We start from the raw sequence: 26,840 nt of genomic DNA, 5'->3' as shown, positions 1-26,840 counted from the left end.
ACATCTATACCAGGTTTCAATCCAATAGGCTTGCCATTCATTAAGTCTGGTATTTCAAAAAAAGTTCTGTAAATCACATAAATATTAAAATAGTAGCCCCTACGAGCAATAACAGAAACCTTTTTTTTAGTTAACTAATGCCTCACACCGTTTGGCCATACAGCATTTGCTGAACGAATAAATTTCCATTTCAAGCTTTCTTTTGCTCCAAATTCAGTGACCTCATGCATGTCCCATTGTTGTGAATGTCACTCTTCAGGTCTTTATTTGCCAATACTATTTGTGAGCTTCAATCAGTGCACAGTATCAGGATAGCTATGAACAGTTGTGAATCTTCTGAAACACATTAAAAGACTGTTATATTCACCAACAACATCAATGTACATGCCTCATGTGACAATATAATTGAATATATCCCCATAGGCCTTCCCAGTTGTTCTTTTCTTTACATTATCTTTGATTTGAAAAGGTCCAAATGTCCGAATCTTTGTGAGTTGGGGACCTTTACTCATGAAACATACCAAGCTTATGCGTTAGTTTTGCCTTAACAGTTGTCCTCTGTTGTTTTGCCTTCTTCTGTGCCTCCAGTAACATCCCAGCAATGTTGTCCTCTCCAGTAGAGCTGCCCTTTTTACCTGTCATGTTGAGTACTGCTGAAATGCTTGCTTGGATACCACATAAACTAGGGTTGTCTTAATAAAAACTTTATTTCGACCTGTAAGAATTACAGTATAACAAGTCAATAAAACATACCAACACCACAAATAATTTACTTATCAATACAGCAGAAACATGGGTAATCACCACATAACATAAACATATATAAACTCACACCAATAATTATAAGAATAATCATTATCATGTCATTACACAATCACCATTACCACCAAGTCGGTACATAAGTAACAATTAACTAAAAAAAGAGTCACTTACGACAATGCCCCATCTGTGATACTTATCAGAAATATCTTGTAACAAACGTCAAGTAATTTCTCCCATCATCTGTAGCATTAACACATATCCTTAAAGAACACAAGTTACATGTCAACACCATTTTGGATAGCAAGAGGAATGCACAGTTGCACTTCTCGCTAACAACACACGAAAACCCAGTAATGTGTACAACCTCCATCGGCTTCACAGTGGATTCGTTGATAGTCACACCACTACCAACCAACACCACAATTATATGCACACACTTTACTAAACTTGAAAGTTATGACAAAGAAGAAAATATATTATTATTATTATTACTAGCTAAGCTACAACCTGAGTTGGAAAAGCAGGATGCTATAAGCCCAAGGGTTCCAACGGGGAATAATAGCCCAGTGAGGAAAGGAAATAGATAAAGTACAAGAGGAGTAATGAACAATTATAAAATATTTTAAGAATGGATACAACATTGATATAAATCTTTCATATAAAGACTAAAACCTTAAAGAAAAAACAAAACAAGAGGAAGAGTTATAAGATAGAATAGTGTGCCCAAGTGTACCCTCAAGTAGAGATTTCTACCCCACGGCAGTGGAAGTCTATGGCACTACCTGAGACTAGAGAACAATTTTGATTTCTCACTGTTTGTTCATGACCACGGAACAGATCTGAAATGGGTATTGCACGTTTTTGCCTGGCCTGGCACACTGTAATCCTCACGAAAAAGTCTTTGCAGTGTTCGTTCCTTCCCTTTACGCGTATTTCTTGCTACTTCGTTCAAGAATGGAGCTTTCGGACTGACTTGCTGATTCTGCAAACTATAATGAAGCTGTGGCCAGAATTTTCCAATGGGACAGAAGAGAAGACAAGTGTGCACTGGAAGTTGCATATTTATGAAAAAGTAATTAGAAAATAAAGACAAATTTTGTAGATTCTAAACTCTGAGACTAAAATAGCAATCTGGGGGGAGCAAGATATAGCTATGCCACTATAGAACCCTCACCTAAGAGCCCAGCTTCACATTGAGATCCTCGTAATTGTTTTTTTTTGACTGGGTTATGAAAACTCATGAAATTTCGTTCACTTGAGATGTTTCTTCAGTTGTGGAAAGAGGTGATAGTCGGAGGGGATCACGTTTGGAGAGTAAGGCGGGTGGTCGACCAATTTGAAGCCAAAGTCGCGTATTTTCCGTAGAGTTTCATGTGCTGTTGGTGCTGTATGAGAGATTGATAAATACAAGATAACTAGTTGTAAAATAAATATGGTTCATGTATTGTTAATGATGATAGTAATATTATTTTGGACCAAACAAAATAATACGGCCGAGAACAGTATATTTCTACGTTGAATTTCCGATTAAAATTACATTTTTTTATAAGTGTAGAATGTAGTTTTTTCCTTGTCGTAACTTAGAATTCTAGTTTTGTAAACTGTGCGATTGTCGATACTCACTAATGAAGTGTAAATTTAAAAAATATTTTTAGTTAACAAGAAGAGATCAATACCATAAGCGTGGAAAGAAAATGAAAATTGCATCTACCAGAATGATCAGCTTGGTTGATGTTGTGTCCAGTGTCTTCTAGGAGATAGACAGTCCAAAATCAAACTATTATTCTTTTGGGTAGTGCCATAGCCTCTGTATCATGGTCTTCCGCTGTCTTGGGTTAGGGTTTAGAGTTCTCTAGCTTCATTTCCTCATTAAACTATTTTCCTTGTTAGAGCTATTGGGCTTATAGCATCCTGCTTTCCCTAGTAGGGTTATAGCTTAGCTAGTAATAATAATAATCATAATATTCGACTGTAAGGACACAACCCATCTAAACTAATTCAGGGTAATTATGACCATAATTATGAACACTACTTACTTGATCTACAATATGGATACCACTCACCTTTTCATAAATATGTGAAAGGGACAAATGTATCGAGTGTAAGCAAGAAAAAAGTTAACAGAATCTACAGTATAAGAGAGACGTTAAATGTTAGAAGTAAGTACATCGTATTGATTAGAGAAGTCAAGGCAATAGATTTCTTGGATTATATTTCTAGAAAACTCTCAGGTAATTTCCATTTTACCTACCAGCTAAGAACTAAGGACAGCATCTTTCTCTGGTAACGAGTAGACCAAGGCTCCGATTAGGATGGAAACTGCTGGACAAACATCTGGGGTGCCGTCAGAAGCCCATCTTCCACAAGATCTGCAAAAGGAAGAAATAAACAGTACAGAAGGTCCTTAAACTTACAAATATAATAGGTTACAAGAAGCTGTTTGTAAGTCAAATTTAGTTAGATTTTGACTTAGGGTAAGCCTAACCTGGAACCCATGACTTTGATTTCCAACAAGAAAAGTCAACAAATAGTCAGGTTTCATATGCGAATCCTCGATAAGCAGGGGATGACTATATACATTAACCCTTTTACCCCCAAAGGACGTACTGGTACGTTTCACAAAAGCCATCCCTTTACCCCCATGGACGTACCGGTACGTCCTTGCAAAAAAATGCTATAAAAATTTTTTTTTTCATATTTTTGATAATTTTTTGAGAAAATTCAGGCATTTTCCAAGAGAATGAGACCAACCTGACCTCTCTATGACAAAAATTAAGGCTTTTAGAGCAATTAAAAAAAAATATACTGCAAAATGTGCTGGGAAAAAAATAACCCCCTGGGGGTTAAGGGTTGGAAATTTCTAAATAGCCTGGGGGTAAAAGGGTTAAACTGGAAGTGTTGAAAACTCAAATATTCCTTCGGCTTATGAATATATTACAAAACCAACCTATCGTTTCAAACTTTGGTTATAAAGCTACAGAGTGAGTTGTCAAATAAAGTGTATAAAACAAATGCACTACAGTACATCATTCTAAATTGATTTTGCTTCATTACTAAAAATCCAATTATAAAGAGAGTATTTATACTGAATATGTTAGTGAAACAGAAAAATTGCATAAAGAAAATAGAAATGAATCTTTCCGTCTCTAAAACAGTGTATATCTTCAGCATCAACCAAGCTGACCATTCTGCTAAATGCAATTATATTTTTTTTTTCTTTTTTTACAGTACTGGCCTCTTTCCAACTACCCTTGTCCTTATGTTTTTTTAAATGACCTTATTTTCTCGACAATTTTAGGCTTTTGAGAGTATGAAATTCCTATAGTAGCATTTACGTAAAATATTTCTAATATACTTTTAAACATAAAATGAAACCAGGGTTGTATAGAAATGCCTAAAAACCAAAACTATTAATGTGACAAATCCCTCCAAATTTTAACTAGTTCACCAATCCTTTCAAAAGACACTTTACTCCAATATTTAAGTAATTTCTAATATTTGAAGAATAAATAGATACTGGTATATATAAAAATACCTAAAAAGCAAAGCTATTATTACTACAAGTTCCTCCAAATTTTAACTTGTGCACCAATCCCTTTCAAAAGGGCACACTGCACTAAATGGAAACTGGGGAGCATTTCTGTCTGCAATGAGATTACATAAAAATCATCTAAAATTTTACTAAATAATGATGTGGATTTTTACTCCAGAAGTCAAATATAAAATTCAGCAATATATTGTATGAATAAAAAACTAATTCTAAACATTTCCTGAAAGACAAATCTTATGAAATAACATGAAATGGATAGAAAGTGACCTTTACACTGATAAGCCCTTTTGATAATGCAGTAATATTCCCTCTTGGCATGTCAGTTCCAACTTTAGGTCAATCTATAAAAATAAAATCTTAGTTAAGTAGTTTTATAAGTGTACTTTTCAGTACTATACTTCACACAGAAGCTTAATACTGTATAAGGATTATATAAAATGGTAGCAGATAAGTAATGAAAGTTCTGCATTAAATGAAATAATTTTGTTCAATTACAGCGTTTCATCATGAACTTTTTATAAAATATCTGACATTTAGAATTTCAGTTGGATTTGCGTTTGTATATCTGGATGTTTGGAAGTTAAGAGCCTCCCTTTATAGAGTGAAAATCAACTTACATCTGGTCTCTTGGAAACCATTGAACTAAATGGAAGAGTATATTACCATACCTGGAAAAGCTCTGTGTTTGGAAAGTGTCCGAGCAACAGGATTAACGAGCAGACCGTGCAAGACGCTATTTAATCCACCTCAGTTGAGCAACTTAGTTTCTCAGACATCCTGAAAGAAGATGGATCATTCAGATTTACCAAGATTGATTGAAGATTGTTATCAAAAGTGTAAACAAGTACATAAGAAAAGACTCTTTACTAATAAAATTACTAACAAAATATCAGAGGCACAAGAATAAAATCTCTGACCATCATTTTAGGGTTAGGAAAATGTCCATACCTGTTAAAATCACATGTAAATATTATCATTATTATTACTAGCTAAGCTACAACCCTCATTGAATATGCAGGATGCTATAAGCCCAAAGGGCTCCAGCAGGGAAAAGTCTAGTGAGGAAAGAAAATAAGGAAACAGAAGTGTGACCGAGTGTACCTTCAAGCGAAAGAACTCTAACCCAAGACAGTGGTACAATTATGGCACTACCCAAGACTAGAGAACAATGGTTTGGTTTTAGAGTACTGTATCCTTCTCCTAAAAGAGGTGCTTACCATAGCTAAAGAGTCTCTTCTATCCTTACCATGTAGAAAGTAGATACAGAACAAATACAGTGCAGTAGTTAACCCCTTAAGCAAAAAAGAATTGTTTGGTGATAGTGTTGTCAGGTGAATTAAGACGGAGGAGAATGGGAAAGAAAAGGCCAGACTATTCGGTGTATGTGTAGGCGAAGGGAAAATGAGCAGTAACCAGAAGGGGATCTAGTGTAGTACAATATGGCCAGTTGAAACGACCCAATAACTCTAGCGGTAGTATCTCAACAGATAGAATAAGCAGCATGAAGAGAAAATGGCAGTAGAATTGATATACGTAAAAGGAAATAAAAAAATCAAGGAATATCATTTTGTAATGAAGTTTCTCTTGTTTTAAGAACAAGAGATTTGTTTTCATGTCAGAACTTATATGATCAAAAACCAAGATTATTTACGGCCAAAATACTACAAATTTAAAAAATAAGTTGTATTTTTCCTAGCTATACAAAGCCGAGTTCTTTATAAGGGTTACCTCTGTGGTTTTGTTACAACAAAATTGATGAAATATCGTGGCGTTAGCAACATTGTGTGGTTGCAGATTATTCCCACCTGGCTCAGGGTGTCGGAGCTAGCTCCTTTGTTATCACTCTGTTCTTGGTCAGGACTTGTAGCGTGAATGAGTTGGGAAATATATATAAACTAGAAGGGAATTCAGTAGAGTGCAGTCCTCACCCCAGAAACTTATTTCTCGACTATTTGCTTGCCCTTAACCTTTGACCTTAACATGTATTAATTGGCGTGGATTTTCATACACTCAAATATAAACCAAGTTTGAAGTCTCTGTGACAATGATGTACAAATTGTGGGTGATTACATGAACTGGACATTTTCCTTGACTGTAACCTTCCAAAATTTAATCATTTGCAGCTTTTTACATAGCAGTTAATCCCTGCAAGTTTCATTAATATACAATTAAAATTATGGTCAGGAAGCTGTTTACAAACAGGGGGTAAAACATAACCTCCTTCCAATTTTGTTGGAAGAGGTAATGATTCAAGTTTGTAGAGCTAGGAAAAATGACAAATTCGGAGATAATTTGTATTTTTCCTAACCATACAAACCTTAGCTATTTACATAGGGTATTACTTTCGGCGTAGCTGAAATGACGAGCCATTAGATTTTTAACGAGGGCTAACTACCCTCTCGCTAGTTAGCGAGGGGGTAGGGGAGGGATAGATAGCTACCCCTCCCCCCTCACACACCGGTGAACTGATTCACTTCGCTTAGAGGTAGGACTTCACGGGGGACAGGGCTGGCGGGCAAATATGTGTAAATAGGTAAGGTTTGTATGGTTAGGAAAAATACAAGTTATCTGAATTTGTCATTTGTTCCGTAACCGAAATACAAACCACGTTATTTACATAGGGTGACTTAACCCTTAGGTAGGGTGGAAAAGTCCCAGCCTTACTGGCTTTGGCTTTGCCCGGGGACTCAGAATCCGAGTGAGTAGCACTTGAGAAAAGGAGTCCCTGCACCTCGCAAATTCCTTGCTCCGCAAGGAACGTGCGGCCTACACAAGCTTGTGTGTGAAGGAATGAAGTGTGACTTGTCCTAGGAAGTTGACCTGAAGTCCTTTAGATGGAATTCTAGGCTAGGACGTTCCCAATACCACCTCGTCAGGGTATGGGGGACGCAACAGTATTATATTATTACTAGGAACACAAGGAAGCATGGTTTACCTGCAGTGGTTTGAGGTCAGCTATGCAGAGAACCCAGGATGCTGCTTTCCCCAAGAGAGGGAGGATGAAGAAAAGAGTACGGGCCAGACATACTTTTTCCTTCATGCAGTCTAAAACCGGGTAACAATGCCCTCAACCTTCTGCTACTTGTCCATTAAGGAGCCTCAGGTTAGACCAGCTGTTGTGTAGCCACCACAGGGCCGATAGAGAAAGTATCGAGGCTCCTGTGGGTCACGTCCTGCAGGTAGTGGGCTGTGAAGGTCGTTTGACGCTTCCAGACTCCAGCTTGTAGCACCTGCGTCACAGAGTAGTTCCTCTTGAAGGCCAGGGACGTTGCGATGCCTTTGACATCGTGTGCTCTAGGGCGACGTGACGGAGGAGGGTCTGGATTTTAGGGCGTGATGGATGACCCTTTGAATCCAGGCTGAAAAGGTATTCTTGGTGACCCTCCTCTTCGTCCTTCCTGTGCTTACAAACAGGGCTTGCATGTGAGGACGATCTGCAGCTATTCTTTTAAGATAACACCCCAGACTCCTTACTGGGCATAGTAGGAGATGGTCTTGGTCATCTGTTACAGAACGGAGACTCGAAATCCTTTTGAGTCTAGCAACCAACTCAGTGACGAACCTGAACGTTACCTCCCCCTATCCTCTTGAATGGGCGACGTTGTACGAAAGACCCTGAGTTCGCTGATACTCTTGGCCGAGGCCAGAGCGAGCAGGAGCACCATCTTTCAAGTCAGGTGACGATCAGAAGCCTAGCGCGATGGTTCGCAAAGAGGTCTCTTAAGAGCCCTAAGAACCCGAACCACGTTCCATGGAGGAGGTCTTACTTCCGACTGGGGGCGGGTAAGTTCGTAGCTTCGTATGAGCAAAGAAAGTTCCCGTGAGGGGGAAATGTCTATTCCTTTCAGCCTGAAGGCCAGGCTTAAGGCTGAGCGGTAGCCTTTTACCACCGAGACCGAAAGGCGCATTTCCTCCCGCAGATATACAAGAACTCCGCTATTGCTGGAATAGTAGCATCGAGGGGAGAGATACCTCTCCCACGACACCAACCACAGAAGACTCTCCATTTCGCCTGGTAGACCCCTGCAGATGACTTTCGCAGGTGTCGAGACATCCGCTCCGCAACTTGTTGCGAAACGCCTCTCTCTGTGAGGAGATGCTGGATAGTCTCCAGGCGTGAAGCCGAAGCGATGCTACGGCTTTGTGGTAGATGTTGCAGTGTGGTTGCTTGAGTAGCTCGTGTCGTGGGGAAAGCTCTCTCGGGAGTTCTGTCAGGAGATGCAGAAGGTCCGGGAACCACTCTGCACGATGCCATAGCGGAGCTATCAGAGTCATAGACAGGTTGACCGATAGTCTGGTCTTCTTGAGCACCCTTCTCATCAGACAGAACGGTGGGAAGGCGTAGACGTCGATGTTGTCCCACCGTTGTAGGAAGGCATCTTGGCAGAATGCCTTGGGGTCCGGGGCCAGGGAGCAGTACAGCGGCAGCTTGAAATTCAAGGCTGTCGCGAACAGGTCCAAATAAGTCAGGACTTTGTTGGCTACTAGAGGGTCCAAAGACCACTCGGCACTCACTATCTGCGAGGCTCTGCTCAGACTGTCGGAGAGCACATTCCTTTTGCCCGGAATGAAGCGAGCCGATAGTGGTATTGAGTGGACTTCGGTTCATCTCGGTATCTTTACTGCACGATGGGAAAGCTGTTGTGAAAAGGTACCTCCCTGCTTGTTGAAATAAGCCACTACCGTGGTGTTGTCGCTCACTGAGTGACCCGCCAGGGTATATTGGAACTGTTATAGGGCCAGATATACGGCCTTCATTCCTAGCAGATTGATGTGCAGGTACTTTTCTAATTCTGACCATAGGCCTGAGATCCTTTGGTTCAGAACGTGGCACCCCCCTTCTTTTGACGCGTCCGAGAACAGTATCAAATTCGGGGGAAGGACGAGAAGATGCACTCCCTTTCGAAGGTTTCCGTAGGTCAACCACCACTGCAGGTCCATTCGTTCCGCAGGTCCCGTAGGGATCAGTGTCCGGGGAATCGTTGCCTTGATTCCACCGGGACTTGAGCCGCCATTGCAGGGATCTCATCCTGAGGCAGCCGTTTGGAACTAGAAGGGCCAAGGGGGAAAGGTGACCTAGGAGACGTAACCAAGAATGGGCTGGAAGCTCTCCTCGTCTGAGGAAAGGTTCTGCGACTCTCCTCAGCCTTGCTATCCTGTCATCTGATGGAAAGGCTTTGTGGAGATTGGTGTCTAATATCATGCCTAGATATACCAGTTGTTGAGATGGAAGCAGAGAAGCCTTCTCGAGATTTACCATGATCCCTAGCTCTTGGCAAAGTCCCAGAAGCTTGTCTCGGTGTCAAAGAAGGGTCGATTCCGAGACTGCCAGGATTAGCCAGTCGTCCAGATAGCGAAGGAGACGGATGCCGATCCTGTGTGGCCATGAAGATATCAGGGTGAACACTCTGGTGAACACCTGCGGTGCTGTGGAGAGATCGAAACACAGCACCTTGAACTGGTAGATATTGTTGTCAGGGCTGAATCTCAAGTACTTCCTGGAAGACGGATGGATTGGGATCTGGAAGTACCTGTCCTTCAGATCCAGTGTGCACATGAAGTCTTGTGGTCTCACTACAAGTCTGATCGTCTCTGCTGTTCCATGCTGTACGAAGTTTGTTTGACAAACTTTTTCAGAGCTGAGAGGTCGATGACAGGTCTCCAGCCTCCAGACACCTTCTTTACAAGAAAGAATCGACTGAAGAAGCCGGGGGAAGCCGTCGACGACCTCTTGGAGAGCATCCTTCTTGAGCATGGTCTCGACTTCTGCCCGAAGGGCTAGCCCCTTTGCCGATCCCATGGCATAAAAGCTCAACGACACTGGATTCGCTGTCAGGGGAGGTAGAGATGTTATGAACGGGACGCGATATCCTTGGGTGATCACGGAGATCGTCCAGGAATCGGCCCCGAGTTGCTGCCACCTGAACGCACAACTTTAGGCATCCCCCTACTGGTGGACATGCAGGGGGATTTCCAATCCTAGCGTTTGCAGCCTCGGCCGCTCCCTCCAAGATCATTGCTTCCCCAGTAGGACTTCCCGTCCTTCTTGTCCCTGACAGGAGGGGGCTGCTGTTTAGACACCTTTGTCTTTGCTGCCGGAGCCGGTTCCGATGTCCTAGACTGACGAGGCTGTTGTTGTTGAGGTGCTGGAGGCTTGTAGGGTCTGGATGTAATCGCCTTTTGGAGGAGCGAATCGTGATTCGACTTCCTCCACCTCTCAGCTGTCCGTTCCACGTCCTTGGGCTCAAACAAGCTCTTTCCAAGGATGGAAGAGTGTCTGAGCTTGCAGACATCCACGGTTGGGACTTTCGAGAGGAACCTCTCGGTCACTGCATCTCGATGCTTCAACATCGAGTTTGCCCACAAGTTCGAAACTTGGTGAGCCGGAAATCGATGGTGCTCGTGCCCGAGAGGAGGAAAGTCTCCATGGCTTTCCTGGTGCTCTCCTTGGACAAGTCCTCGGATCGCAACAGGATGCCCAGAGATCCAAGCCAGACGTCCAGCCACGAAGTGGCCTGCATGGCACACTTTGCGGCTTTCTCCTGGCTCAAGATCTCCGAAGCCAAGAATGTTACCTGCCAAGCGGAGAGTTTCTCGAGAGAAATTCCCCTGGTAAGCTCTTCCACGGAATGGTGGAGAGGAAGAGCTAAACAAGGCTCCCCCATGATCTTGAAGTAACTCCTCTGCTGACGGCTGACAGACGCAGTGTCAGCGACTCCCGCTGGAGGGAAGGGGATCGGGCGATCCTGAGGAGTAGAGATGATGGGGCCTGCCTGAAAAGAAGGAGAAGAATGTTGCCCAGACCTCTCTGAAGATTCTTCCTGCTCCTGCACGTGCGCTGCTCTGCGTTTACGCGCGGGCGCGCAGGCGAAAGTGCGCGTAGGCGCGCAGGTGAGGGTGAGCGCGGGTGTAAGGGTGAGCGCTGGCGGCTGGGAGACCGATGGCGCGTTGGCGAGCGATGGCGCGTAGCGACCGATCGCGTACAGGAGAATTAACGCCTGGGCGCGTAGGAGACCTACGGCGATCTGAAGCGTGGGCGCGTAGGAGACCTACGGCGATCTAAAGCGTGGGCGCGTTGAAAAATGCTTGCGCGGAGGCGAAGAATCGGGCGGGTGCTTAGGAGATTGCTGGTACGCTGTTGCGCGGCCAGAAGATATCAGCGAGGGTGCAGAACCAGATGGTGAGGTTGCGCGCAAGGGCGAACGCTCGTGGGCGGGCACAGGAGACTTTTCGTGGGGGCGCGGGCGCAGGCGCGCAGAGACTCGTTCAAGTCTTGAAGTGCGCACCGATTATGGTGCGCAGGCGATGGCTTGCGTGTGGGCGAGCTCTGAGGGAGAGCAGGTGATCGTGGGCGTTCAGCGAAGGAATAATCTCCTTGCCTGCACCCAGATCTGAAGATCGTGGGCGAACGTTGGAGCGCATTGCGCACATCAGGAAAGGGCGCGCAGATATGCGCTGGCGAGCAGGCGATCGTGGGCGTTCAGGAGACCGTTGGCACGCATGGCGTGTAGCAGGAACATGGCGCGCAGATGTGCGCTGGCGAGCTGAAGAGTGCTGGCGCACAGGAGGTCTCAGAACCGCAGGTGAGCACTGGCGATCAGGAGATCTACGGCGAGACTCAGCTACAGGAGATCGCTGGAGAGTTGATTCAGCAGAAGTCTGGTCCACAGCAGGAGAGAGATTGCGCGCGAGCGCGCAGGAGAACGTGGTTGCACAGGAAAAACCTGGCACTTAAGGGACTTACTCACATTGTGAGGTAAGCTCTTTGCCCCGAAGGGCCCGGTGCCTGTTGGATAACGGGGTGCGTTGGCGCCCACAGCGCATCTGCGTCCAGGAACGGAGATTGAAGACAAGAAGGTCTGGAAGGCGTCGGAGATCGCGAACGATCTGCCGAAAGTTCTAGTGATGCAGCAGCAATGGTCTGCTCTCGTCGAGGAGGATCCTCTGCGGGGACGTCGGAGGTGAAGATGAAGACGACCACGGACAGGAGCACCATCATCAGTCCTCCGAAGAGGAGTCTGTTAGTGAACTCCCCAGAAGGGGAGAAGCACTCGCAGGAGAGACCGTTGGACTCAGCTGCCCTCTCGAAGGATGTTCGGAGGGGGGAACTGAGCCTTCAGCAACATCAGCAACAACAGCAGGGGGAGTCCTCCGAAGAGGAGTCTCTATGAGTGTCCTCTCTCACGAATGAGAGAGGTGAACACTTCGTAAAAGAGACAAGAAGAAACTGATGATGGCGCCCCTAAGGGCCGTTGGATCAGCAAGCTGACCTATAAGGAGTAATCCTCCGAAGAGGAGCTCATGCAGCTGCTCAGCTCCTTGAGCGTAGCTGCAGGTGCGACCGCTCAGCCCCAAGAGCATAGTCGCACGAATTCCATGGTCCGGCCTAGCAACCGCTCAGCCCCTTGAGCATGGTTACAAAAGCGGTCCCTCAGCACCAAGAGCATAACCGCCCGAGGACCAGGAAAAAACAACCAGGAAATATTAAGGTAAGAGAAGTTCCCCCCCTGAAGGGGAAAAAACTCATACCTGGGAAGGGAACCTCCCTCGGAAGGGAAGTTACCCACCCCTGGAGGCGAACCTCCTGAGCATTCTAAGATGAACTAAAGAGCTGACAGTTGTCACGGGAGAACTTCTAGGAGAAGGGAACACGCCCATGACGAAGTCCTAGAGAGGCGGCAGCAACAGCAGACTCCCCAGGTCCAAACAGGGCAGCTCTGCTTCGTTGGCACATTAGGCAAACGAAAAAACTAGATTGTTAACTGTGAAAATAAAATAAATAATTAGTTAACATTCATTCCCCCGAGGGAACTCCGAAGAGGAACCCCGAGGGAAAAGAAAAGAATTACACTCAAGGTATGCGCCCTCCTCCCCCACTGACATTCACAGGGAAGGGGGGAAGGCGGAGAACTGTAACAAAAACAGAATTATAACAATTATAATTATGTAATTCATCTAAGAATGTTAAAAAATAGTAAGAACGACTGAACCCCGAAGGGAAGCGTTCTACGCAGAAGCTGAAAAGTTAACAAATACAATTAGAATTCATTAAAAATAATTGAGACAAAATAAACGGAATAGCAACTCAACCCGCAACGGGAAGGAAGCTACCGTAAAGTACGTAGTAGTAGTAAAAGGGTGAACGACCTTCCAGAGAGAGAGAGAGAGAGAGACCGTAGTCAAACTAAACTCCCACGTTCCCTTCGCTGATAGTCCAAGTTCCCCGTAGGGAAGGAGGAACAGCGGAGAAAACAGATGAATAAATAAAGTCCAGCGATGGCGATTCCCCACGGCGGCCGAGAATCGGAAGCCGAAGGAGCGACCGAAGGACCAAGGAAGAGATCGCGACCCACGAAGTGTCACCGCGGTGGCCTGGAACTACGCGGTGATGTTGTCGTACACTACACACACATAGCACAAACACTGAAAAGGAAACTTACTGTATTCTATACCCAAATATATACATAAACATAAGAATGTTTATATATATATATATTAAGTAATTAAGTAAAGACAAAACATTAATGGCTGCCAAGCGAGGGTGAGAGTGGACATGTCCGCTCACCGCCCGAGCCAAAAGCGAAGTGAATCAGTTCACCGGTTGTACCGGTGTGTGAGGGGGGAGGGGTAGCTACCCTCCCCTACCCCCTCGCTAACTAACGAGAGGGTAGTTAACCCTCGTTAAAAATCTAATGGCTCGTCATTTCAGCTACGCCGAAAGTAATACCCCATGTAAATAGCGCGGTTTGTATTTCGGTTACGGAACAAATGGCAGTCAAAGCGAGGGAGAGAGCAGACAGGTCTGTTCTCCGCCCGAGCCAAAAGTAAAGTGAAGCATTCACTGGTGTGTGTGAGGGGGGGGGGGGGGTTAGCTAGCTACCCCTCCCTACCCCCCGCTAACTAGCGGCGGGGTAGTAAACCCTCGTTAAAACTTTTATGGCTCGTCATTCAGCTACGCCGAAGTAATTACCCCATGTAAATAGCGTGGTTTGTATTTCAGTTACGGAACAAAATATGATTCTTCCCGATGGATTAAAAAAAAATTAGGGGCAAAACTCGATAGTGTTAAGATCCATCTCTTCAAAGATAAAACAGTATATGAACAAGAGAAAAAGGAGCATAAAGAATTAAAAAAGCTGGCCAGTATAGGATAAAGAAAACACCAAAAGTAAAATTCACAAGATTTCCGATTAATTTCTGTACTGATGAAAAAAGGTTGAAGATTCTGGTAAAATTTATGGTTAATTCTCAGTAAAATAAAAAATGTTGCCTTAATCATTGTTTGACTAAAAACATAAGAGAAAAAAACTGACATAAAATTACTTAAGTGTACCCTCATGAGAGAGAACTTCAGCCAAGATAGCAAAGTCCACAGTATAGAGGCTGTCACCTGTAACTACTTCTTACTTACTGCATCTATATAGTTACCCATTTGAATTAGAATGAAAGCTGTAAACTAATTTTCCTAATAATGAATATTAAATAACACGAAGAAAGTTGATAAATTATCATTCTCATATAACCCTTTTACCCCCCAAAGGACGTACTGGTACGTTTCACAAAAGCCACCCCTTTACCCCCATGGACGTACCGGTACGTCCTTGCAAAAAAATGCTATAAAAATGTGTTTTTCTTATATTTTGATAATTTTTTTTTAGAAAATTCAGGCATTTTCCAAGAGAATGAGACCAACCTGACCTCTCTATGACAAAAATTAAGGCTGTTAGAGCAATTTAAAAAAAATATACTGCAAAATGTGCTGGGGAAAAAATAACCCCTTGGGGGTTAAGGGTTGGAAATTTCCAAAGAGCCTGGGGGTAAAAGGGTTAAGAAGGTGACTACTATAACTGATGATAGCTGAACATTTTTACCCTAGACCCTACGTATTTGAACATATGATCTACAATTTTTCACTTACACATACTGTAATTCACATCAAAAGCTTGATTAAAATAAGTTTACCATGTTCCATAATTAATGACAACAACAATCCTTCAACAGTACTTTCAAAGGCTGTGGAATTATGATATTTTGATTATAAAATAAATTTTTGAATATACTTACCCGGTGAATATATATAGCTGCAACTCTGTTGCTCGACAGACAAAAAAAACAGTAAAACTCGCCAGCGATCGCTATACAGGTTGCGGGTGTGCCCACCAGCGCCAACTGTCGGCCAGATACCATACTCGATGTAAACAAAGACTCAATTTCTTCTCATCCCACTGCGTCTCTATTGGGGAGGAAGGGAGGGTCATTTAATTTATATATTCACCGGGTAAGTATATTCAAAAATTTATTTTATAATTAAAATATCATTTTTAAATATTTAACTTAGCCGGTGAATATATATAGCTGATTCACACCCAGGGTGGTGGGTAGAGACCAGTTAAATATGTTTACATCGTTTAAGCTAAGAGTTTTTATTTCATTTTGGAAGTTATCAATATAACGAAAACAAAATAAATAGGTACCTGGTAAGGAAGTCGACTTAGACGATTACTCTGCCTTGTAAGTACGTCTTCCTTACGGAGCCTCGCGATCCTCTTAGGATGCTGACAGACCCCTAGGAGCTGAAGTATCAAGGGCTGCAACCCATACAACAGGACCTCATCAAACCCCTAATCTGGGCGCTCTCAAGAAATGACTTTGACCACCCGCCAAATCAACCAGGATGCGAAAGGCTTCTTAGCCTTCCGGACAACCCATAAAAAACAACATTAAAAACATTTCAAGAGACAGATTAAAAGGATATGGAATTAGGGAATTGTAGTGGTTGAGCCCTCACCCACTACTGCACTCGCTGCTACGAATGGTCCCAGTGTGTAGCAGTTCTCGTAAAGAGACTGGACATCTTTCAAGTAAAATGACGCGAACACTGACTTGCTTCTCCAATAGGTTGCGTCCATTATACTTTGCAGAGATCTATTTTGCTTAAAGGCCACGGAAGTTGCTACAGCTCTAACTTCGTGCGTCTTAACCTTAAGCAAAGCTCGGTCTTCCTCACTCAGATGTGAATGAGCTTCTCGTATTAACAATCTGATAAAGTATGACAAAGCATTCTTTGACATAGGCAAGGATGGTTTCTTAACTGAACACCATAAAGCTTCAGATTGGCCTCGTAAAGGTTTAGTACGCTTTAAATAGAACTTAAGAGCTCTAACAGGGCATAAGACTCTTTCTAGTTCATTGCCTACGATCTCCGATAAGCTGGGAATATCGAAAGATTTAGGCCAAGGCCGAGAAGGTAGCTCATTTTTGGCTAGAAAACCAAGTTGCAGCGAACAAGTAGCTTTTTCCGACGAAAATCCGATGTTCTTGCTGAAGGCATGAATCTCACTGACTCTTTTAGCCGAGGCTAAGCATACCAGGAAAAGAGTCTTAAGAGTGAGATCTTTCAGGGAGGCTGACTGTAAAGGCTCAAACCTGTCTGACATGAGGAATCTTAGTACCACGTCTAAATTCCACCCAGGAGTAGCCAAACGACGCTCCTTAGTGGTCTCAAAAGACTTAAGGAGGTCTTGCAGATCTTTATTGTTGGAAAGATCTAAGCCTCTATGCCGGAAGACCGATGCCAACATGCTTCTGTAGCCCTTGATAGTGGGAGCTGAAAGGGATCGTCCTTTTCTCAGGTATAAGAGAAAATCAGCTATTTGGGCTACAGAGGTACTGGTCGAGGATACAGAAACTGACTTCCACCAGTCTCGGAAGACTTCCCACTTCGATTGGTAGACTCTAATGGTAGACGCTCTCCTTGCTCTAGCAATCGCACTGGCTGCCTCCTTCGAAAAGCCTCTAGCTCTCGAGAGTCTTTCGATAGTCTGAAGGCAGTCAGACGAAGAGCGTGGAGGCTTTGGTGTACCTTCTTTACGTGCGGCTGACGTAGAAGGTCTACTCTTAGAGGCAGACTTCTGGGAACGTCTACTAACCATCGAAGTACCTCGGTGAACCATTCTCTCGCGGGCCAGAGGGGAGCAACTAACGTCAACCTTGTCCCTTCGTGAGAGGCGAACTTCTGCAGTACCTTGTTGACAATCTTGAACGGTGGGAATGCGTAGAGATCCAGATGTGACCAATCTAGGAGGAAGGCATCTATATGTATTGCTGCTGGGTCCGGGACTGGAGAGCAATAGATTGGAAGCCTCTTGGTCAGCGAGGTTGCAAAGAGATCTATGGTTGGTTGACCCCAAGTGGCCCAAAGTCTCTTGCACACATCCTTGTGGATGGTCCATTCTGTTGGAATTACTTGCCCTTTCCGACTGAGACAATCTGCTATGACGTTCAAGTCGCCCTGGATGAACCTCGTTACTAGGGAGATGTCTCAATCTTTTGACCAGCTGAGCAGGTCCCTTGCGATCTCGTACAACGTCAGTGAGTGGGTACCTCTTTGTTTGGAGATGTACGCCAAGGCCGTGGTGTCGTCCGAGTTTACTTCCACCACTTTGCCTCGAAGGAGATACTCGAAGCTTTTCAAGGCCAGATGAACTGCCAACAGCTCCTTGCAGTTGATATGCATGCTCCTCTGACTCATGTTCCACAGACCTGAGCATTCCCGACCGTCCAGCGTCGCGCCCCAGCCCAAGTCCGATGCGTCCGAGAAGAGAACGTGGTTGGGTAACTGAACAGCCAGGGGAAGACCCTCTCTTAGGTTGATATTGTCCTTCCACCAAGTCAGACAAGACTTCATCTTTCCGGAAATCGGGATCGAGACCGCCTCTAGCGTCTTGTCCTTTTTCCAGTGGAAAGCCAGATGGAATTGAAGAGGACGGAGGTGTAGTCTTCCTAGTGATACAAATTGCTCCAGGGATGACAGCGTCCCTACCAGACTCATCCACAGCCTGACTGAGCAGCGTTCTTTCTTCAGCATCTTCTGGATGGAAAACAGGGCTTGATCTATTCTGGGGGCCGACGGAAAAGCCCGAAAAGCTTGACTGTGAATCTCCATCCCTAAATACAGAATAGTTTGGGATGGGACCAGCTGCGACTTTTCCAAATTGACCAGGAGTCCCAATTCCTTGGTCAGATCTAGAGTCCACTTGAGATCCTTCAGACAGCGACGACTGGAAGAGGCTCTGAGAAGCCAGTCGTCCAAATAAAGGGAGGCTCGGATGTCCGATAAGTGGAGGAATTTGGCCACATTCCTCATCAGCCTCGTAAATACGAGAGGAGCTGTGCTTAGGCCAAAGCACAGGGCCCGAAACTGGTAGACCACATCTTCGAAGACGAATCTCAGAAAAGGTTGGGAGTCTGAGTGAATGGGGATGTGGAAGTAGGCGTCCCTTAGGTCTAGCGAGACCATCCAGTCTTCCTTTCTGACCGCTGCTAAGACTGACTTTGTGGTCTCCATGGAAAACTTCGTCTTTGTGACAAAGACATTCAGAGCACTGACGTCTAGCACCGGTCTCCACCCTCCTGTCTTCTTCGATACTAGGAAGAGACGGTTGTAAAACCCCGGTGATTGAAGGTCCGAGACTTTGACCACCGCTCCCTTCTCTAGCAAAAGAGACACTTCCAGTTTCAGGGCTTGTTTCTTTTCTACCTCTCTGTACCTGGGAGAGAGATCGATGGGGGACGTCACTAGAGGGGGTTTGCGTACAAAAGGGATCTTGTACCCCTCTCTGAGTAACTTCACAGATTGTTGATCTGCGCCTCTCTTCTCCCAGGCTTGCCAGAAGTTCTTGAGTCTGGCTCCTACTGCTGTCTGAAGTTGCGGGCAGTCAGACTCTGCCCTTAGAGGACTTGGATCCTTTCCTCTTCCCTCGCTTCCCTTCGGCACGAGCACCTCCTCTGCTGGAGGCTCTGCCACGAAAGGGCGGAATAAAGCGAGACGCTGGAGTGTCTAACCTCGGTCTAGCAGACAATGTAGGCAAAGGGGGAGCTTTGCGAGCCGAGGACGCAACTAGATCGTGGGTGTCCTTCTGAACTAAAGATAGGGCAATTTCCTTTACCAAGACTTCAGGAAACAGGCACTTGGAAAGGGGAGCAAAGAGTAGCTCGGATCTTTGGCATGGCGTCACTCCAGCAGACAGGAAAGAACATAGAGACTCTCGCTTCTTCAGGACTCCGGACGTGAATGAGGCGGCTAGCTCGTTGGCCCATCACGGACGGCCTTATCCATGCAGGACATAATGAGCAAGGAAACGTCCTTATCTGCAGAAGAGATTTTCCTGCTCAGGGCTCCTAGGCACCAGTCTAGGAAGTTAAAGACTTCGAAAGCCCTAAAAATCCCTTTAAGAAGGTGGTCCAGGTCCGATGGTGACCAACAAATCTTCGAGCGTCTCATGGCAAGGCGGCGGGGAGAGTCTACAAGACTTGAGAAGTCGCCCTGGGCAGAGGCAGGAACTCCCAAGCCGAGAACTTCTCCCGTGGCATACCAGACGCTCGATCTAGACGAGAGTTTAGATGGGGGAAAGGCAAATGCTGTCTTTCCTAAACTCTTCTTAGTCTCTAACCAGTCTCCCAACAGCCGCAAAGCTCTCTTGGATGAACGAGAGAGAACGAGTCTAGTAAAGGCAGGTGTGGTAGCAGGCACGCCTAACACAAACTCTGACGGCGGCGAACGAGGAGCCACAGAAACAAAGTGGTCAGGGAACAACTCCTTAAATACAGCCATGACTTTTCTAAAGTCCAATGATGGTTGAGTTGCCTTAGGTTCGTCAAGTTCTGAAGGTTGATCCTCTTGCGGTTCAGCAACGTCCTCATCTGATAGTTCCTCATCCGAAAACTGATGAGGAAATGGCAACGGAGTGGGCAACGTTTGGCTCGCTGAGTCCGGTCGCACTGGTGCATGCGTGACGGATCCGGACGCAACGTCATGGAACTGCTGCACAGTCTGTGAACTGTCAACAACCATGGGTGCGCGAGGACGCACAGCGTCCACCCGAGACTGTTTAGACCGTCTGGGTTGTGCAGTCAACACCATACCGGGTTGCGGAGGTTGACGCACCGCGTCAAAACAAGTCACCTCTGATGGTTGTTGAACGTCCTGAACGTCAACAACCACCTCCGTGCGTCGCCTAACATCAACGTGCGGCTGGCAAACCACACTGGGTCGCATCGGTGGGGGTACAACCTCAACTGGTAGACGCGAGAAAGTAACCTCAGCGTCAACAGGACGCACAACAGACCGCTTGGATGGTTGTTGGCCAGAAGGTTCAGCAGCAACCTTCTCCGCATTGAAGTCCTCCATCAAGGACGCAAGCTTGGACTGCATGTCCTGTAGCAATACCCATTTAGGGTCTACGGCAGCAGGTGCGGCAACAGACGGGGTGAGCGACTGAGGCGGTACCGCTTTGCCTCTCTTAGGCGGCGAGCAGTCATCAGATGACGGCAACGAGTCCGAACTGACCCAGTGGCTACAACCGGGACGTTGGACTTGTCCTGAAGGGACCGACTTACGCTTCAAAGGTCGTGAGACCTTGGTCCAAAGTTTCTTACGAGAAACACCTTCGGACGACGAGGTAAAAACGGGCTCTCTCGTCTTACGTTGGTAGGGGCGATCTTGGGGAGATACGCCTGATACCATAGAGGGAACGTCTGTTCGCTGATCAAAGCCTCTCGAACCCATGCGTCGTACGACATTGCTTCTCCCCTGGGCTTGGGAGCTTGCAAGAGGTCCCGGACTAGGAGGACGACAGGCACGAACAGACGAACCCTCAAGCGCAACACTGTTCACAACACTTTGAGAAACACTAGGCACTTTATCACTTCCCGCGGCACTTTGGCACTTTAGTTCCTTAACATCCGCCATGAGTTGATTGCGGTCACTTGCAAGGGACTCAACTCTCTCCCCCAAGGCATGGATAGCACGCATCATGTCAGCCATCGATGGTTCCTGAGTGCTAGGAGGGGGGTTAGGAACAACCACTACAGGGGAAGGATTAGGTTGAGGGGCATGAGGAGAGGAAAAATCTACCGACCTAGAAGAACTTCTCCTTACCCTATCTCTCTCTAGTCTGCGTGTATACTTCTCAAATTCGATAAAATCGAATTCCGAAAGGCCCACGCATTCCTCACACCGATCTTCCAATTGACAGGTTTTACCCCGACAATTGGAACAAACAGTGTGAGGGTCAAGAGAAGCCTTGGAAGACGCCTATGACAGTCCCTAGCATTGCATTTTCTAAACTTGGGAACTTGTGAAAGGTCAGCCATTTTGAATTGGTCAAGGGAAAATTCCAAAAAACAATCTAAGTCATCAACAATGAATCCGATACAAAAAAGAGTTCAAGGATTTATTTGAAGAAAAACCCTGTACTGCGAAAGCTCATAACCAAATTAAAGTACTTCACCAAATATGATGGGAAAAACTCCAGGTTTCAACAGCGAGTAAAGTACGTCTTGTCGACACGTCGACAGAGAAGAAATTGAGTCTTTGTTTACATCGAGTATGGTATCTGGCCGACAGTTGGCGCTGGTGGGCACACCCGCAACCTGTATAGCGATCGCTGGCGAGTTTTACTGTTTTTTTTGTCTGTCGAGCAACAGAGTTGCAGCTATATATATTCACCGGCTAAGTTAAATATTTAAAAAAACCTTTACCAAACAGACTGCTCAGCAACAAATATCAATGTTTCCTTACACATCAGTATCAGAATGTCGAAGCAATACAGTCTGCTGACGGCCCCATGATTCCCCGTCACAGATGATAACCCACTTGTCACCAGTGTCTCCTTCTCCTTCATCTCCAAAGGCTGATATTTCCTGCAGGTCTGAGAGTGGTGAAGAAAAGCGGTGGGAATGTTGATTCTTCTTGGTGGGTAAATGTTCCATTCGTATAGTCTGTCCACAAGCGATGGGTTCTCTGTGAATAAACAACAGTAATATATAAATAATAGATGACAGGAATGCAGTACAGAACTGAAAAAGGTAAACAATGGGGAAGTGAGGAAGAGAATTCAGGGTGCTATACGACAGAAGGGAAGACCTATAAGGTGGTGATAAGACCAGCTATGCTGTATGGTTTGGAGACTGCACAGTACCTTAATCAAGAAGCAAGACACAGAGCTGAAAGATGCAAAAAATGAAAACGTTGAGGTTCTCACATGGGTAACAAGGCAGGATAAGATCAGAAATAAAATCATTAAAGGATCTGTACATGTAAACCAATTTGGAAAAAAGCAATGGAAGCATGAATAATGAGGTTCAGGCACATGATGAGAAGGGAGGAGGAATATGTCAGGAGGGACATGCTAATCATAGAGCCACCAAGTAGGAAAAGGAGAGGAAAGCCTAAAAGGAGATTTATGAATTCATTAAGAGGAAATATGAGGGCAGTTGGTGTGGCAGAGGAGGATTCAGGGGCTAGAAGTAAATGGAGACAGATGATCTGCTATGACAACTAGCAATGTAGCTTAGTTAGTAGTAGTAGTAAAAGTAGTAGAAGACAGCATTGTTTGGCAAAAAAAGTGGTCCATTCTTCAGTTTACAAAGTTGAAGCAAATTCAATATGTTCTTGACCTCCCTTAATCAGTGGGGACGTGGGGGATATATAAACCTCAGGTGACTAAATAAATAACAAATTTTATTTTTAAAATTCTTTCTATTTCTATGAAACTTACCTGAGGTTTGTATGGATCCATTGAATGTTCTGTATATTAGAATCAACAAAACCTAGAGAGAACACCTCTCATCTTTTACAAGAACTCTATTCCAGATTGAGAAAGCCTGATATTACTACATAATGCCAGTATTGTAAGGCATAAAAAATTCACCTAACAACAAATTAAAAGTACTTTGACCAATACCAATTACCCAAAGAAACAAAGGCCAATTGCCAAATTACATTACGACATCACCTCCCATTACCAAAGGATCTAAAATCCAGAAACTTCTATAAGAAAACAAGACTTGTAAATAATACTTGGCAAAAACTGATTTGGTACACCTCTATGCTGCTTTCTCAACCCTTTCCATAGACAGATTCTTACAGAAATTAACCATTTTACCCCCAGGGTATTTGGAACTTTCTAACCCTTAACCCCCAGGGGGTTATTTTTTTCCCAGCACATTTTGCAGTATATTTTTTTAAATTGCTCTAACAGCTTTAATTTTTGTCATAGAGAGGTCAGATTGGTCTCATTCTCTTGGAAAATGCCTGAATTTTCTCAAAAAATTATCAAAAATATGAAAAAAAAATTTTTTATAGCATTTTTTGCAAGGACGTACCGGTACGTCCATGGGGGTAAAGGGATGGCTTTTGTGAAACGTACCAGTACGTCCTTTGGGGGTAAAGGGATGGCTTTTGTGAAACGTACCAGTACGTCCTTTGGGGGTAAAGGGATGGCTTTTGTGAAACGTACCAGTACGTCCTTTGGGGGTAAAGGGATGGCTTTTGTGAAACGTACCAGTACGTCCTTTGGGGGTAAAAGGGTTAAGAGAAGTAGCAGTACTCCTAATATCACGAAACAGAATTTTCAAGTTTTTCACAAGTCCGGGATCGAATTCATCGCGAGTTTTTGTTACTAAGTCTTCATAAGAAAGAACATAGTATTCTTGGTGAGAGGATGTACATAACCTGATCCTACAAACAGTTAGGTCTTCCTAATCCTATTCACTTTGTCTTGATAAACTTTCAGTCCTTAATTGGACAAAGAAACCTTACCATGAAGGATTAACCCCCTTCCTTTCTAAAGATGGAATGTAGATAATTCTTCCAGTCATTCTTGTCCCAAAAGCTAACTTTTCAATTATTGTAACAGCATATTCAATTTCCAATGAACTGACTTTGTAACCAGAGGTTCAATTCAAGATGTTTGAGAATAGTATTAAGCATGGACATATAATCCTTGATCGTGGATATTGAAAATAAAGAAACTTGATAATATTGTCCAAACTAGATTTAGTCACTGATAATTTCCAAGATTTGCACCAATAAAAATAGACATGCCTCTCTCTTTGATACAGAATATCACTTGGAAGTTAAAATAAACAGTCTAAAAAGGTCTAGAAAACTTTTTTCTAATAGGGTTAGCTGAACCACATAGGGCCTTAGGTCCATGACTCCAGAGACAGGTTGTCTAAGTAATTAGGTCCCGAGAGACGACAGTCTAGCAATCTGACAGGAAAGAGCATAGACCCATAAACCATTCCCTCTAAGAGGAAAAAGGAGCCACAAGAATCATCCTGCAGTTCAATGTCACTAGGAATTTGCTTATTACTGCCCAAATCATTGAGAACAGGGGGTTACCATAAAAGTCTAGGCTCAATCAGTCCTTCAATATGCCATCTACTTTCCATGTTAGAGGATCTGGTACCATTGAAAAAAACACTTCCAACTTTTTGTTGAAAAGTCTTACCGATGTCTACAATGGGTTTTCCCCACCAACCCCAATTTCCAGATACATTAGGTGTAGAGAACACTTGTCCGTGACTCAAATGCTAACGTCGTCTCTGGAACTGTAGAGTTCTGGAGCAGGTCCTTCAATGGGGAATAAGCCACATTATTGAGGGTGTAAAACTGTTGCTCATTAGCGCCTGCTACAGGAGGGCTAGGAGCTCAGATAACCTAACCTAAACTACTGTTTCAGAATCCAGAAGATCACAAGAATCTGGATCTTGGATAGGCCAGGGTTCAGCAATAGAAGCACCTGGATCAGAGAGATAATTAGGGGACTGCATGTCAGCCCTCAACTCTTATTATCTTATTAATTGTTACACTAGAACTGTTAGGCAAAACAACAGGAATAACTTGGGGTTTGTAGTAAGACAGGATATGCCAAAAGCACTACCGATGCCAGAAGATATATCCTTTTTAGACTGCAAGAACACGGCAAAATTTTCCACAAAATAGATCTACTTTCCTTTTACGTTTTGAGTCCACACAAACCCATTTATAAGAAATTTTGATATGATCTTTCATAAGTTGTCTTGTACGTCTACACATTTTAAGCATCAACAGTTGTTTATCTCATAAAAATGTCCCCAGCATGTGACACAATTAGAGTAAGGATCTTATAAAATCGTTCTTGCCATAAACTACTTGCACAAATGCATTCCAACATTAGAAGGAAACATATGAGTTAACTAATTTTAATTATAAAGTACAGTAATACTCAACATCTCAACCTAGAAAAGAGGAGCACTAACAACACAACTAATTGCAATAAGCTTGAAGAACCAAAGAATAGACCATGCTTCTTGCCAAACAATATTATCTACAGTATTATATGCGGCAATAGTATGCAAGGGGGCTGGCAATGGGGAGTGAGGGAAAAAGACAAAACATTTAAAAGATAGACATCGATAAATGGGCAGCTTTTCAAGGACAAAGCCGTATGAACCCCAGACGAGTTTCATAGAAATAAAAGTAAATTAACACTGATGAAACTACATACTTTGCTCTGTCTAGAGAACAAAAGGGATGAGGAAGAAGCATTCATTAACCCTACTGTATAACTAAAAACGCAATAGGTTAAAAACTAATTTTCTCTTGTAGGAAGTGATAGGTTTATCTTTTACACTTAAAAGTCTATTAACAGGAAAATTCTAAAAAAGATTTCTACAGCCACAGGAATAAAACTTTTATCCAAGAGTCCAGTAACAGAATTAGTAGTATAAACAAAATAAATGAGAGATGTGGCAGCTAAGTATAATTAACCAGAAGTTGTAAAAAAATAACAGTACTTACCCTCTTTTGCAATGCTGTTTTTCCGTTCCCTTGATCAACCAGTTTGAATTATGATCCTCTTGTGTTGGGGTGCCTGTGACTGATTGCTGGCCAGATTCTGATCCATACTTGACATCATGAGAAAGAGAAAAAGAAATGAAATAATAAAGCCTTTCTATAATGAGTTGAGGAATTCTCTTCTTAAGCTAAAAAATAACTGGTCATATCTATTTTACTATACATATTATATACAATAAATGCAGTCATTCCATTTAGTATATTGAAATACAGTAATCAGTTTGATCTGTTTTTGTATGCTATATTAAAGTGCATTTCTTTCTGAAAATCCTTCGGTTCAACTTTATCAAAGGAGCCTTTGTATATCGGCGGCCAGTTCCTCATGAGTGCATAGTAAATAGACACCAGCTAACCTAAACTTCCCCACCCTAACCTACAGGCCATGTCCTTACCTACTTACCTAACGAGGGGGAGTGTGTTTAGCGGCCCCCTACACTGCCGTATTCTTAGCCAGCCGTTATTAGTGTACTGTTCAGAGACACTATGAGGTCTGGCGAGTGGGAAAGGAGTCACTGAACTGACATTAGGTCATTAGGGTACCAGGGAATAGCTACCGCAGCCTTTTCATATCAGCGGCCACTTCCTCCCATTCGGTTTAAAAATTGACATTAACATAAATTTTCCCCCCTAACCTAACCTACAACCTGTGTCCTTACCTACTTACCTAATAACGGGGGTGTAACGGCCCCCTACAATCCCCCTTACACTGGCTTATTCTTCCCCAGCCGTCATTATACATACAGGTGGCCGCTATCAAACATACACCCCTTACCAGTGCACTGTACCGAGATACTTCGAGGTGTGGCGGGTAGGAACGGAGTCACAGAACAGATATTTGGTCAT

The 26,840-nt window shown here is 43.9% G+C and overlaps 1 protein-coding gene across 1 annotated transcript; it reads right to left on the bottom strand.

The window, feature by feature from the left end:
• Positions 1 to 695: 695 nt before the first annotated feature.
• On the bottom strand, positions 696 to 26,840 carry LOC137636482 (stromal cell-derived factor 2-like). Its single transcript, XM_068368906.1, has 6 exons — positions 26,783 to 26,840; positions 25,941 to 26,094; positions 21,894 to 22,115; positions 4,981 to 5,089; positions 3,014 to 3,131; positions 696 to 2,147 (listed from the first exon to the last, which is right to left on the bottom strand). The coding sequence occupies exons 1-4, from the start codon at positions 26,838 to 26,840 to the stop codon at positions 5,050 to 5,052; spliced, it is 474 nt and encodes a 157-aa protein (XP_068225007.1). The 3' UTR covers positions 696 to 2,147; positions 3,014 to 3,131; positions 4,981 to 5,049.

The sequence above is a fragment of the Palaemon carinicauda genome, unplaced genomic scaffold, assembly GCF_036898095.1.
Source record: "Palaemon carinicauda isolate YSFRI2023 unplaced genomic scaffold, ASM3689809v2 scaffold31, whole genome shotgun sequence".
Classification (NCBI taxonomy): domain Eukaryota; kingdom Metazoa; phylum Arthropoda; class Malacostraca; order Decapoda; family Palaemonidae; genus Palaemon; species Palaemon carinicauda.
This window is presented reverse-complemented; position numbering and strand designations above follow the sequence as displayed.

What these genes read in the sequence shown, in the direction of transcription:
- LOC137636482 (XM_068368906.1), bottom strand. Translation starts at nt 26,840, where the DNA reads ATGACCAAATATCTGTTCTGTGACTCCGTTCCTACCCGCCACACCTCG. An exon ending in CCACACCTCGAAGTATCTCG is followed by an intron (nt 26,095 to 26,782) that starts GTACAGTGCACT and finishes AACTCATTATAG; the next exon opens with AAAGGCTTTATTATTTCATT. An exon ending in CGACATTCTGATACTGATGT is followed by an intron (nt 5,090 to 21,893) that starts GTAAGGAAACAT and finishes ATCTTCTTTCAG; the next exon opens with GATGTCTGAGAAACTAAGTT.